The sequence below is a fragment of the Grampus griseus genome (assembly GCF_964374135.1).
Source record: "Grampus griseus genome assembly, chromosome: 7".
NCBI classification, from domain to species: Eukaryota; Metazoa; Chordata; class Mammalia; order Artiodactyla; family Delphinidae; genus Grampus; species Grampus griseus.
This window is the reverse complement of record NC_139001.1, coordinates 47,599,670-47,614,477: the sequence shown is the minus strand read 5'-3', so window position 1 is coordinate 47,614,477 and position 14,808 is coordinate 47,599,670. Positions and strand designations below refer to the sequence as shown.

At 34.1% G+C, this 14,808-nt stretch overlaps 1 protein-coding gene across 1 annotated transcript in view; it reads left to right on the top strand.

Annotated features, from left to right (window-relative positions):
• Nucleotides 1–14,808, top strand: part of FSIP2 (fibrous sheath interacting protein 2) — a gene marked incomplete at both ends in the record, with an annotated part of 126,819 nt that overhangs the window by 94,959 nt on the left and 17,052 nt on the right. The window contains 2 exons of the mRNA XM_082658915.1: nucleotides 1,741–11,210; nucleotides 13,738–14,238. Of these exons, the coding sequence (XP_082515041.1) occupies nucleotides 1,741–11,210; nucleotides 13,738–14,238 (9,971 nt within the window). The remainder of the gene's footprint in view (nucleotides 1–1,740; nucleotides 11,211–13,737; nucleotides 14,239–14,808) is intronic.

The following is a 14,808-nucleotide window of genomic DNA, read 5'->3' as shown; positions in this document are numbered from 1 at the left end:
TTACTGTTTTTCTGAAAACAGCCTTAGAAGGAGGGTATTTAATTACTTCTTAATATATCAGGATACTAAAAAAAAAAAAAAAAAAAATTAAACATTCATATGGTTTGAATCTGAAAAGGTCTGTCTCTCAATTTTCCGTATCTGCAGATGAGGGAAAATGTGACTTTTTTAAAGCAGGGGATTTTGGTTGAACATGAGGTCCGAGTTCCAAAGATTATTAAAGTTCTCATGCATGATTTCTTTATAATCATACCAAATGTACAGGTAACTGAAGGTTGTGATTCAACTTTAATGTGTACAGTTGAAGTCGTTGCTATTATTAGTCACAGTGTATAAGAACAGTTGTGTTAAACATCTTATTTTGCTTATATTCCAGTGTTATTAAATTCCTTTTAGGTATAATACTCTAAACATATATTTAAAAATATATTTTCATTCCCTTTTTAAAAAGGCTTATCTGTATATGCTAGAGGTTCAACCATATGTGATAGCTACTTTCATATGTGAAAATTTATTATTGGAAAGTTCATAACATTCAATCTAATAATCTATTATAGCTTTGAACTGGATCAGTAATTCTAGTTGCCAATAATTAGTTGCTACGTTACCAGTCCAGATACATCACTTGCCCATCATTCAAATTGCAGAACACATACTATCAGTCCTACCTACCTGCACCATGAGGCCATTTCCTATACTTAAAACTGGTATGATTTCAAGGTGGACAGTTGTGTGTCTGCAACTTCAAGCTTATAAGTAGAATTTCTTTAAGCATAGCCTAATTGAACTTAAAGAAAAAGAAAGCAAACAAGAGAAGATCCATGATTCCCTCCCACTGGTATTTGGCTCTTTCTATCATATATCTTCTCTATTCCCAGACATGTCCAGGGCCTTCCAGTGATTTCACTCATGTTCCTTCCACGTGGAGCACTCTTTCCTCCCTCCCTTCATCTCAACATGGCCAAAACCTGTCTAGCTGTCAAAGTTCAGCTTAAAGCCTCCCCTCTCCACTGAGTCTTGCCTGATTCCACATGCAGAGGTATAATAGGTTATTACATTCTGAGGTAGTTTTGTGAAAAAAATAGTATGTAGCTCTGGCTGCCACTCCAAGAAATTGGCCATACCAAGTAGGTATATGATTTGCAGTACTCTGTTGAATAGCATAATACAGTCCTGTGCCTGGTTGGGTTGGCCCATCATCTTTGTAACAAACTAATCTAGGGGTTAAAGTACTGCTGATGTTACAGTCCATCCCTAACCTTTCTGAAGTGAGCACTCTTATTTCAGTCAAGTTGTTATTGCAACACAACTCTTTAGTTTCCTAAAAGTAATACATATTATATGTTTGACTAAAAATATTTTTTAAATAATTATATGAAGTCTCTAGAGATCACTGCAGACATGTTAAGATGTAACATCACACTTGGAAATCATTTCTCTGCCCCAGGATTTCCAGCTTCTTTGAGCACCTTCACCCATCTAAGCAAGATAGGTATCAGCACTAGACTTAGAGATTTGAATTCTTTAGGGTTATTTTCTCAACTTTATGGCTAAAACTAAGATTCCACAGGTGGGAAAATAAGTATCTGAAGAAAACCCAGTATCTTTCTTGACTAGATTTTTCTTTTTCTTTAGTGAGGTGTTCCAAAGGTGAAATTCATATGTAAATAACTACCAATATATAGAATTTTCCATATGTCCCTTAATGCGTGCTAAAATGGTAATGTTTTCTTTTTTAAGTTTCCAGTGAGGAGGTGTCTATTGTTTCCACACCGTCAAGAAAAAAATATGAATCAAAACAGCCTCTAAGAAGCATATACAATGATTATTCTCTTTATCAATTTTGTGAACATCTCACTGAGTCCGTCATTTGCCATTTAATTTCAAGCATTTCTGATAGCACCACAGATAGCAGAGAAAAGGAGAAAGCTTCCCATGCAGCATTTAACACAATTATTTCAATTGATTCTCAAGTGTTTGAGAGTAGGTCAATTTCTGTTGGAGAACTTGCTTTAAGTATTTCTGAAATCATTGCTGAAATCCTTTTAAATAGTAACATCATAGAGATTGACATTGCACAGCAAATGTCTTCCTTAAAAAGAAAGTACATTTGCTGCCCAGGAGTAGCTGCTGCTGACTTTGATGATCTCTTTCAGGATCTCTTAATAGGTGTGATTCATGTACTGTCCAAAGAAATAGGGTTAAATCATCACCTGGAAAACAGTGGAAGAAATAGACCATTTTCCATGCTTAGAAGCAACAGTGTGCCCATTTGCAACAAAAAAAATACCATGCAAAGACAGAAAGCTTCCAGAGACTGGGAATTATCTACTCACAAAACTGATCATATCATTCAAAAAAATAAATTAAGTTATCTGGCCCATAAGTTAGATAGTCTGGCTGGTAGCCTAAAACCTCATGAATCCAAAGAAGTAGTCAACAAAGTTTTCAGTATTGTTTTGGATTTATTTTTACCAGATGAACAGCCAGATGAGGCTATGGATGCTGATAAAAAAGCAATATTTTTTGCATCATCAAATGATCGGCAATGTAATAACATACTTGGAAATAACTTAGGGCTCACCCCCAAATCAGTTTTCCTTCTCAATGTTGTGTGTGAGAAACTTATTAGAACACTTTTAGAAAAATGCACAAACTCTGTCTTTCTTGATAATAGCCCTCTTTCTGAAGAGATATCAGCAGAAGAATGTCAACTTTTAAAAATACTTCAAAGTGTACAAGGTGAAGAATTTGGTTGTTGTAAGAGAACGATGGACTGTGAACAATTTCAAGGGGATTATATGTCAGACGTTTTGGAAAATCTGGCAGAAATGGATCAAGATTTACTGTCATCAGACTCTATTCTTACTGTTCTTTCCCACAGCTTGGTTAAATCATTGATGGATAAATTATGTCACAGTATACAACTGCCCCAAAGTCCACCTTTTGCAAACAAGCATTTGAAGTATGGAACGAGAGAAATACAGTCTAGTTTCATAAAAACAAAAAGGCCAGAGTTAACAGAATTAGGACAAGGTAAAGGTTCTTTAGGACTCACGAGTTATGATGGCAATGCTTTGACAGGACCCCTGAATAATCTCAGTGTAGTTAACTCCAAAATACAAGCACCATTTGGCAAGAAGTATTCAGCAAATTTTGCTAATATGTCACCTTTTAAAAGACAGGGAACAAAGGATATGGATATAATAGCCATCCATAATAAGCTATATCCAGGAGATGTGAATACGGGTGTTTATTCAGCCACATTTTTAGAGGACATAATTTCAGAACTGTTTTTTAACCTCTCTATTTCACTGTGGGGCAAAAATGAAAACATCACTGAAGCCCAGCTCAATGAGATGAATGCATTATTTATCAACAGTGTAGTGAATGAGTTTAATAAGGCAAGGGTCACTGTTTTACGGAATTCTGAAGAAAGACTGTGTTTTCCACCAATCCATAAAGAAACTTTTAGTAGGATTGTTGACTCCGTTTATTATGATGTTTTACAGCAATATAAGTTGAAAATGACCTGTGGTGGTAATCTGGCATGTGACAGTACTTCAATAGCAGAACAAATAACGAATAGCATATTGTTAGAGATTTTGGACTACCAACTCCCATCTTGCTTCAGGGGAAAGCTCTTACATAATTCATACTACCCTCTCAATGCTGAAATTATATTACAGAAACTTCAAAACAACCTGAGAGAATTTACTTCCCAAGCTAGGTCTTCAGCGGGCTATAGCACCATGTTATCACACTCATTTTTAGAAGATATCATCAGAAGACTTTTATCTCAACTCATTCCTCCACCCAGTAAGGCGTCCTCTTTGGGAAAAAAATATTTCATGAGTTCAGATTTTAATGAAATATCAACCTGTATAATAAATAAGGTTATATCAGCCATTTCAAAACATAAAATTTGGTTCACTATATATGATAATCAATATCTATGTACAGGAAAAAACCTCCAGAAGATGGTGGATTCTGTTTATAGAAATATTATGCAAACATCTGACTCTCTTCTTTCAATACAGAAAAGTATAGTCAGCAGAAGCCCAATTATGGTTGACCAAATAGCCAGTTTTATTATCCAAGAGATTATTGAAAATCATCTTCAACCATTTTTGTGTGGAGAAGGTTTACCTCGTCCAAAGACTCCATCGGATACAATATCGAATACGGTTAAACAGGTTCTCAGTGAAGTCATAGAGTCACACAGACCCCAGACACCATCACCCTCAGGTATTTACCCTAAGACATTTGTAGGGGAAATTGTTGCCAGACTTTTATCAAAAATTTTCAGTCCAAAGCATAACACTGAAATTGAGCTGGAAAACATGACCCAAAAAATAGTAAACTCAGTAAATAACCATTTTGACAAAGCTAAAGTTCACATTCTATATAATGACAAAGAACAGTCTTACCCCTCTGTAGATACAGATATTGTGGATGAACTCGTCACCTCAGTTTATACAAATGTTTTAAAACAGCATGGATTAGACCCTGAGGTTGATAAAGAGTCTGAAGACAGAGATATTTTTGTGGAAAAAATTACCAACTTAGTTGTAGCAGCTATTTCAGATTACATTCTTCATCCACTGTTTTCTGGGGATTTGCCATCTTCATATTTTATTTCAACAACTGAGAATATCATTCAAGATGTTCTTAGTAACATCAGTAGGTCTACCAAGCCAAGTCAGAGTTTATCTCCATATAACACCTTGCTGCCATATACATTTTTAGAAGACATGATCAGAATACTATTATCTAGAATTTTCCCTTCTGCATCTAGCATTGTTGCAAACAGAGAAACTCCAAAAGATAGATCAAAAGTTAATTTCAATGAAATTGCTTCAAATATAATCAGTGATATTAGGATGAAAATTTCCCAACATGACATTCGATGTTCAAGAGATGAAGAAACCAAGTTTGTTTATTCAGAAGACAGTGTTCAGCATCTTGTGGACTCAGTATTCAAAAATATTTCAAACTCTGAGTCTCAAGAATCAGTTGAGCAAAATATCACAAGCAGTAATGATGTTTTTATTGACAGAATAGCAGGTTTTATCATTAAACATATCTGTCAACAACATCTTCAGCCATTTGTGAACAGAAAGTCATTACCTTCTTCATCATATACATATTTTGGTGATGAGAAAAGGCAGTGGTTTTATGCCAGTGTTTATTCCTCAACTTTTTTGGAAGATGTGATTTCTGGGGTTTTAGGCAAGATATTCCACAGGGTGTTAGGCATTGTACAAACAAAATCAGTAACAGATTCAGAAGATGAACTGTTTGATAAAGCTGAAAAACTCATACAGTTCATAACAGAGGAATTCTCAGAAGCCCAAGTTAGCATTTTAGAGAATGCTGAGGAAAATTTATGTTTGCCTCCAGTGGAGAGAGATGTAGTCAAAAACATTATTGACATGGTGTACAGCAAAGTTGTGCAAGAATATGAAATGGATATGATGCCTGATAAAGATTTTCTAAATGACACAAAGACACTGGCTGCAAGGATAACTAAAACCATCCTAGCCGAAACCTTTGATTTCCAAATTCATACAAATCTTATAGAAAAGTTTCCATTTGGATCACAATCCAAACTTAGTACTGATATTTTGATAAAGAAAGTTCAATGTGACATTACTAAATCAAGATTCCAAAGACAGGCTTCAACAATATATACTACTATGTTATCACATACTCATTTGGAAAAAATTGTGTCTCAGCTTATATCTCAGATGAGTCCATTGGCCTCCAGTACAGAACACCAAAATACTTCTCAATCAGACTTAAGTAATACAGTAATAAAACTGATAAATGAAATCATGTCAATAATTTCAAAACATTCAATATGTATTATTAAACATGGGAATGAAAAACATAGTATGATTTCAGAAAAAGATATCCAATCCATGGTTGATTCCATTTATGCTGATCTTTCCTATTCAAATATATACCAGTCTCTTACAAAAGATAAAAAAAATATAAGTAATATACCTGTTTCAAAAATAGCAAGTTTTATAATAAAAGAAATCTTTAACCATCATCTTCAGTTATTTTTATCTGGAGATAAAACTCTCCTTTCAGCCGCAGTTGATCAAACTTACAAACAGAAAGTAGTAGATCCTAAACAAAAAGAGTTGTCTTTAATTGTGAATTCAGCTGTCTTTTTGGAGGAAGTAATTTCTGAACTTTTATGTAAACTTCTTTATGCATTCTCACATAATGTCTTGGCTGCTGAAAATCCAGATATAGTTAAAGACAAAATTACTGGCATTGTTACAACATTAGTAAAATCAATTGTTCTGGAGTTCACCACATCGGAGATTTTAGTTTCAGATAACTTTGATGATGATATGTGTTTTTCAGAAGGATATAAAGAAATGGTTAAAAAAACAGTCAACCTAATTTATGAAAAACTATTAGATGAATATAAATCTCTGATTCAAATATATAGGGCTATACAAAGTGACACAGCTTGTTTTGGAAGAAAAATATTTAATTTGCTTTTGGAAGAAATTTATGATTATCAGGTGCAGTCATTAGTTTCAGGAGAATTAGTATCTTCTTCCTACTCTTCCCCTCAAGCTGATAAAATCATCAGAAATGTGCTCAATGTCATCATGAGAGATAGCCATGCCTTGCCATTACGTATTACTGTGCTGTCACATTCTCTTTTAGAAGACATGATTTACAAGCTTCTAGTGCATATCTTCCCTTCAACTGACACTGAAAGTGAACTACAAGAGGAAGAGGTTTCACCAGATTATGAGTTTGTGGATGCAGCATCAAAATTAACTGATGAAATTATCAAAGAAATTTCTGAACATGAGATCCGTCTTGCTAGGGCAGAGGAGAACACAGAGAGTATGCAATTAGAAGTGACTGAGAATTTCGTTGACTCTATATGTAATAATATTTTGAAAAAATCTGAATTTCAAGCTGAAGTCCAGAAAGATGCAGACAAAAAAGGAGGCTCATTCCTCAGTAAAATAGCTGGTTTCATTATGAAGGAAATCATGGATCATCATCTGAGGCCATTTTTACATGGTGAAGAATCATCTTCCAATAACTTATCTAATTATGACCATGTCTCTGTACATACTAAACCTGGTAAAGAAAAGAAACAGCCTTCTCTATATTCAGCTACATTTTTGGAAGATGTAATTGTTGACCTTGTTCACAAGTTTTGCTCTCTTCCAAGTATTACTGAAGATTCTAAGAAAAAAGAAACACCAGAGCCAGACATTGTGAGCTTGGCTATAAAATTTGCAAACTCTCTGGTAGGAGAATTTAGGAAAAGTGAAATTAAAGTTCTACCAAATGCTGAAGAAATTTTTTCTTTTCCACCAATTGATAAAGAGACAGTTGATAAGATATCCAATTTTGTGTATGATCAGTTCATAGGAAAGTATGGATCTAATGCTATTCAGAAGGATGATAAAAACAACATTGTTACAGAAATGATTGCTGCTTCAGCCCAGAAGGCCATCTCTGCTTTCAAGATTCAACCACTTTTTTCAGGAGACTGGTCTTCCACCTTCTATTCATTTCTAAATCCAGATAACATCACCCAAAGGGTTAAACACCTTCTACAGAAAACCTCTACACAGATAAACAGATGCTTAAAAGGGAACCAACTTACTTTACCAGAACAATCATATAAACACACATCTCTAACCTCAGACCAGAAAAATGTGTTGGATACTTTGGAAATAGATAGAGGTGCAATGAGTAAAAAGAAAAGTTTCAAAACTAAGGAGACATCAATGAAAAAAGGTGACATCCAAGATCCAGTAGTTACCTCTGTAACTAGAATTATGAAAAGCAACATGGTTAACCTGTTATCAGAGTCAGCTGCAGATGTGGCAAAAAAGAAAGAGAATGAAAATAAAATGGGAATTCCAATTCAAAAATATAATGTATCAGAAGTTACTTCTCCAACTACTAGTGTGAAAAATAAAGATAAACAGGAGCTGTATTTGAAGGGAACACTTAAAAATAATGAAATTGAGAAGAAAAGCATATCACTTTCAAATAAGGAGGGGCAAGGTAAGGAGGTACACACACAATTTCTAGTAGCTACTGATGGTACAGAATGTGAAAAGGAAATACTTGGACCAGATTTTGCAATAGACATTGAGAAGAAGATTGACAAAACAAGAGAAAATTCATTAAAAAAAGAAGACAAGCCCTTTCAGTTATCTTCTTTGACAACCAAAGCAAGAAATACAAAGACCACAATAGAGAAAACAGTTGCCCAAAAGCCAAACGATGAGGAAAGGAAAGACTCTCCAGCTCAAATAGATATAAAGGAAGGACAGTGCTCAGATTATGAATGTGTTCAAAATGTCACTGAAAATATTTATGATAATATCTTAGGAATATATCATTCTCAAGAATTAGCAGATTATTCAAAACGACAAAGTCTGCCAAGTTATATATCATTGCCTCTAGTTCAAGAGGTTGGCAAGGATTTTGCACAGTCCATTTCAACAAAGGATTTATACCTGTCAATTAACAAAAATCTCCCTGCCAAAGAGAAAAAAGAAGAAAAAGAGAAAGCAAGAGAAATAGAAAAAGAGAGAGAGAAAGAGAAAGAGAGAGGGGAAAAAAGAGAAAAAGAGAAAGTAAAAGTTAAGGATATTAAAAAGGAACCTAGTAAATCAGACAGTCCTCAGTACCCACCAAAAAGTGAACCTGGAATTTTTCCTGCTAAATTTTTAGAAGATGTTATCACCGAAATGGTTAACAAATTGGTCTTTTCTTCCTCACCAGAAACACAAACATATGATAGATGCCAAAATGTAAGTGATGATGAAAATCAAGCTGAACTCTATGACACAGCTATGAGACTTATTGATTCACTGTTGAAGGAGTTTTCAGATGCTCAAATTAAGGTATTTAGGCCAGATAAGGAAAATCAGTTTTTTCTACCTGTAGATAAAGTGTCATCAGTTCCTAAAGAACCTCCCAGGCATAAAGAATCAAATATAGATAAAGCACCATCCAATGTCAAGAAAATAACTGTGGATAATATGCATAAAATGACTGAAAAACCCTCTTCAAATAAGATACTTTTCCTAGATAAAATATCAATTGATAAAACATTGGTCAACAAAGTTGTTCACTCCTCTGTGTGCAATATTTTGAAGGAATATAAATCTCAAGACTCCATTTGTAAGACTATAAAGAGTAATGGGGGAAATTTAGCAAGACGACTAACTAGTGCAGTGATAAGTGAAATTTTTCAATATAAGCTAAATTTGATATCGTGTGATGAGTTTCCACCTTCATGTTTGCCTCTGGAAACTAAGGATGTTGTTAAAAAGGTCCAAAAGCTGGCTCGAACAGCCAGCAAAGAATGTCAAATATCATCGCCATATACCATCATGCTGCCTCATGAATTCTTAGAGAATGTGATTTACGCTCTTTCATCTAAAATTTTCTCAACAGTATCCAACACTGAAGCAGAAACATCTGAGGGCAACTGGTTCACAGAACTAGATTTCTTTCAAATGAAGTTATTAAGTACAGTTACAACAGAGATCTCCAAAAATGAAGATATGATTATACAGTATGTGGAATCCTTACATCCCAATGATGATGAAATTATTCAATTAGTGGTTCAATCGCTCTATAATAATCTCTTGTCACAGTTTGGATCACAAGAGATTATACAAAATTGTGCAACCAGTGGATGTAGAATTCTTTCAGAAACCATGGTTGACTTAATTCTACAAGAAGTGACTGGTAATCAGTTGCAGAACTACTTTTCTGGAGAGCTAACTCCATATCAGTGTGCAGAAGTTGACAATGTTGTTGAAAATATTCTTAAAGATGTTATCCAAACTGCTGATGTTCCCCAGCCTCAACCATCACATGCTCGTATACTGCCTTATAACATAATAGAAGAAATTGCTGTGAAATTTTTATCGAAGCTTTTATCTATGTTTCCAAAAGTAGATAATGAAAGACCCAAATCCCTAGAAACTGAAATTCAAAAAATTATCTCAAAAATATTAAATTCAATACAAGAATTTATCTCCAAAAGTAAGATTAAAGTTGTATCACCAGCGAAGGAATTGCCTACTGTACCTTTAGCTGACAATGAAACCATTGAAAAAGTAGTTAATTCTGTTTATACCAGTATTTTAAAGCACTCTGGCTCACACATTTCTATATTTAAAGATTTAATGGGTAAGAGTAATGTCCTCTCTGATATAATAGGTTTTTTATTGGTGAAAGAAATTTCCAATTCTAAATTTCAACCTCAAGTAGAGGAAGAATTACCAAGTTCAGAATTAGCTCTGGAAGCTATCAAAATTATGGAAAGAGTGGCCAAAATGGTTAATGAATTTAAGTCCCAGGAAAAGTCTTCATCCAAAAAAGGTTCTGTGTTAGATGCCACGTTTTTAGAGGAAGCATTGGCTTTGTTCTTGGCTAAAATAGTAAGGTTGCCAAGTGCCTCAAGCAAACATGCAAAAAACTTATCAAAGCCTGAGTTAAATAAAATTGCATCTCAACTGACAAAATCTGTGACGGCTGAAATTTCTAAGAGTAATATTAATCTTGTTGCTGCTGATTCTGAAGAACACTTTTTAAATCCAGAAAGTATAGAAATGATTTCTCAGGTTATTGATTCTATTTATAGTAATGTACTACAACAACCGAGAACCCATAAAGATCTTTATTATGATATAAAAAGTACAAATGGAGTTTTCCCTAAAAAAGTGGCCAGTTTAATTATTAATGAAGTTTCAAATTTTCCCTTAGATATCGTTAGTCCAAAGAATTCAAATGCTGGTCTCTTAGGAGATCTAGACATTAACAGAATTGTTCAAAAGGCACAAGAGCATGCTAAAGTGATCCCTGACTTAGATAAAGAAGAGTCAAATAAAGATTCAATTGTAGAGGACTCTACAATTAAAATAGTTCCACATGTTGGGAATAAACCACTCAAAATAGATCCAAACATTATCTCAGAACATTTAGCAGTAATTTCTGTAAAAACTCAACCTCTTGAGAAACTTAAGGTGGAATGTTTTAAAAACACTGGACATAACATAGCAGAACTGAGAAGAGCATCAATAAGTAGAAGAAGTTATTCCTCAGACACATCTACTGTAGGACAGTTAAAAAGAGAAAGACGTACCTCATTGAATAAGATGGGACGACTCGATGTAAAACCCTTTGAGGTAAGTGAAAAAGAAATAGAAAAAAAAAAAGTGAGCCATGGTTGTTCTGTGATTCCCTTCCTCAAATAGGTATATGGGAATGTATTTTGTTTTTGTTGTTGTTGTTGTTATTGCCTAGCCCAATAGGAAAATTGGTTGCACAAGTTCATTCGTATAGTTATATGACTTACTGGGACTTGCCATATCAGCTCTGTGGCTCACTCTAAAGGTCTCAGGCTAGTTTTCCTAAGACAATAAGTTTAAACTGGCTTTAAAAAAATAATGGGAATATAGGGAAATACCCTTAACAGTAAAATCAGGCTGACTGAAATTATAATGATAAAAACTATCTAAAATACATTTCTCAAACCTAAGGCTCTACAGGAGTAATACTACTCTTTTTACTTTTAACAACATTCATCAACACATATCAGACTACTCTGATTACTACTGCTCTATAAACTCTTAGGTTATACTTGTTTCTTATTATTTCACTTTAATTATATTAGCCTTCCTCAAGTTCTTCTATACTCTCAAGAAGTGGCAAGTTTCTTTCTTCTTCTATCCTTGTTCTAGATTTAGCTGCTTTAATGCTGCCATATTTATGAACCTGTTTCCTCATGCTTTAGTCCCTAGCTCTGCCCTGCAGCTCCATACTTAGGCCCCAAATATATTAAACTAATTGAGACTTTAAAATGACAAAATGATGTCCTTGTTACAAGGAAACTATACCACTGAGGTCAAAGGGTGGTCTAGCCAATAGTTACACTGATCTACTACACATTTTGATTTTTATCAGAGCCCCTTCTACTCATGGTATTCACTCATAAGAGGACTGAGTGTGCTTAGGGGTACAGTCTGTGGCCTGGACAATGAGCAAAGTTTTATAGAACCATTCTCGCTGGAGCATAAACTTGAAGTAAATTTTCTCCAGCACTATCCTGCAACCCATTGAACTAGGTCTCAGGGCTGTTAAATATGTTAATTGGCACTTTGTGTTTTCATACTCAAATACTGAGATTATTATGGGCTAACATACTAATTTAATCTTCTTTTCCCTAAATTTTTTGAACCAGATGACAGTCCTTTCAAACTCTAAAATTTATCCTTCCACATGGATTCTCATTGTTTGCATTAGCATATTATTTGGTAGTCTTCATTCATACATAAGTAACCCCTTAGGAGTAAAATCTGTTGAACAGACTATAGAATAACATTAGTCAAAAGCAGTTTTTAATTATCTGTAGAATTTTCTGTCACAAATCTTACTCGTATTTACCAGTTCTCTTTCATTAAGTCATTTATAGACCACAGGAAAGCAGGATGGGAATATTTAAACCAAAATAATTACTGCTGTCCTCTTAAGGGGAAGAAAATCCATCCTCAAAATAAAACACAAAGAAGCAGACCTAGACAACTCTGATACGACATACGATTTGTACCAATCTGAGTATCAATCTCCTGCATAGGGACCAGAGAAGAAACCAAAGAACAGTAGATTAGATCAGCGAATCTAGACACTTGTTGGCCTCACCCAAGGGCTTTATTTTCTGTTTTGAGATACCATAAGTTCCCAACACACTAGGCATGTACATATGAAAACCATATATAGTCACAAATTTCAAAGCCATATAGAAAGATTTTGGATTTTGTAAACCACTGGTCCCCTCCACTAACACAGAAAATCAAAACTGATTGGTTTTAAATTCTTAAGGAAGCTGTTTCTATATTTTTTTTCCACAGAAGATATTCTTTTAGGACACCAATATCTGAAAAAACTGGCTTAAAGTGTTACACAGGGATGTTGAAGTCTAGAATTATTAACTCAAAACAATTTGGAGGTTCTGTGGCATCATCAAAGGCTACTGAAATGCGGAAGTTCTATTATTTAATTGTAACTGTCTTTTATCTGTCTTAAGACATTGAAAATGGAAAGTGAGATTTGACTAGGGAGGTGAGAAAAAAATGAAGATTTATATTTTCAAGATTCTTTTGGAAAATATATCCAAAGGATCAGGGGTGGAATGATAGGGATTAAAGAGTCAAAGACCTTCACAATCTTGGTTATTCATCATTTTTAAAAGTCAAGATCAGATAGTACCTTGCTTTCTTGTTGAAAATATGTACATTTCAATTTCTCTATGATAACCCATCTACAATTTTAGAAAAATATATTATCATGTCTACTTCTGTCACAAACTTTCAAAGTAACCAAAAAACAAAGAAGTAAATATGATGCAACAAAATATAAAGTTTAACCAAAAAAGAAGAAAAAGTCCTTCCTTTAGTCCTTCCTTTAAACTCTGAAGTAAATTATGGTAGATTAATAAAATAACCTCTGAAGGTAAAAGAAATGATACCAACAAATATTTCTTACAATTTTCATGTTTCTTTTTTAAAATATTGCTAATGTAAGCATGGCATCTTAAGATAATACTACTTTAACAATGAAACTAGAAATCATACTAAAATAGCTGTATTATAATAGAATCATAGGAAAAGTGATTGAGGCATTTGTTTTTGATATTCATTATGCCTTCAATTCCAGGCTGTTTGCAGAAATTCATTTCAGAATATAAGGAAGCCTGATATCACCAAGGTGGAGCTTTTAAAAGATGTTCAGAACAAAAAAGAACTTATCCTTCGGTTAGTAGCTCATGATATTGATCAAGAAGTTTCAGAAAGTACCATAGAAGAGGAACTAATGTCTGATGAAAATGAAGTTGTTTTAAGAGAGATTGTACAAGAAGAACACTTAGGAGAAAAAGTTGAAGATCAAGTGAAAGAAGCCACAAAGCCAATAGAAACCAAAGTTGTTTCTCCCAAGCCAACACGAAGCACAAGTAGCCTGAAAAAGAATTTTTCATTAAGCAAATGTTGTCAGCCCACATCCAATGCAAATGTTGAAAATACTGAAGCAACCTCAAATCATGTAATAGAACCGAAGGAGGGACAAGTTAAAAGAACTCTTGCTAAACTTGACATGGCCACCTGCTCAAGAACCTTGACTGAAACAGATTCTATTTGGGAGGAAAAGCCACAGAGGAAGGTGAGTGAGAAATATGACTGTCAATAACCAGATATCTATGGAAAGAATAGAGATCTTCAGAAATTCTGTCCAAGAATGTACCTTAATTGGGCAGAAAAAAATACTAAAATGGTTCCAGATAGTCTCTTCCTTAGTCTGGCAACATTTACAGTATGAGAGAAATAACTAACAGATGAAGCCATAAAACAGAATTGAGGGAAAGCAGGTAATGGAAAGAGACATATATTAGCTAGAAGTCCAGGGATAACAGAAAATGGAAGCTATTTAAGAGAAATGCAAGCTAATTATTTACATCCATCTTTTAATAGATTCCAGCCCTTTTGTATTTTGGCTGACAAATACCTTTTGAGCAGGTAGGGTGGGACCAGAAAATAGGCCAAGGTAGGAAGAGGTAAAAAAGAATCCATACGAATTCAGATTGTCTGAGTTTGAATCTTGACTCTCACTTTAATATATATATATCTTTTGGGCAGTTACATAGCCAACTTTTTCCTTACAAGTTAGCCAACTTTCCCAAAGTTAAGTTAATCAAAATATTTTAAATATCACCCTTGCAATCAGCCCATAAAC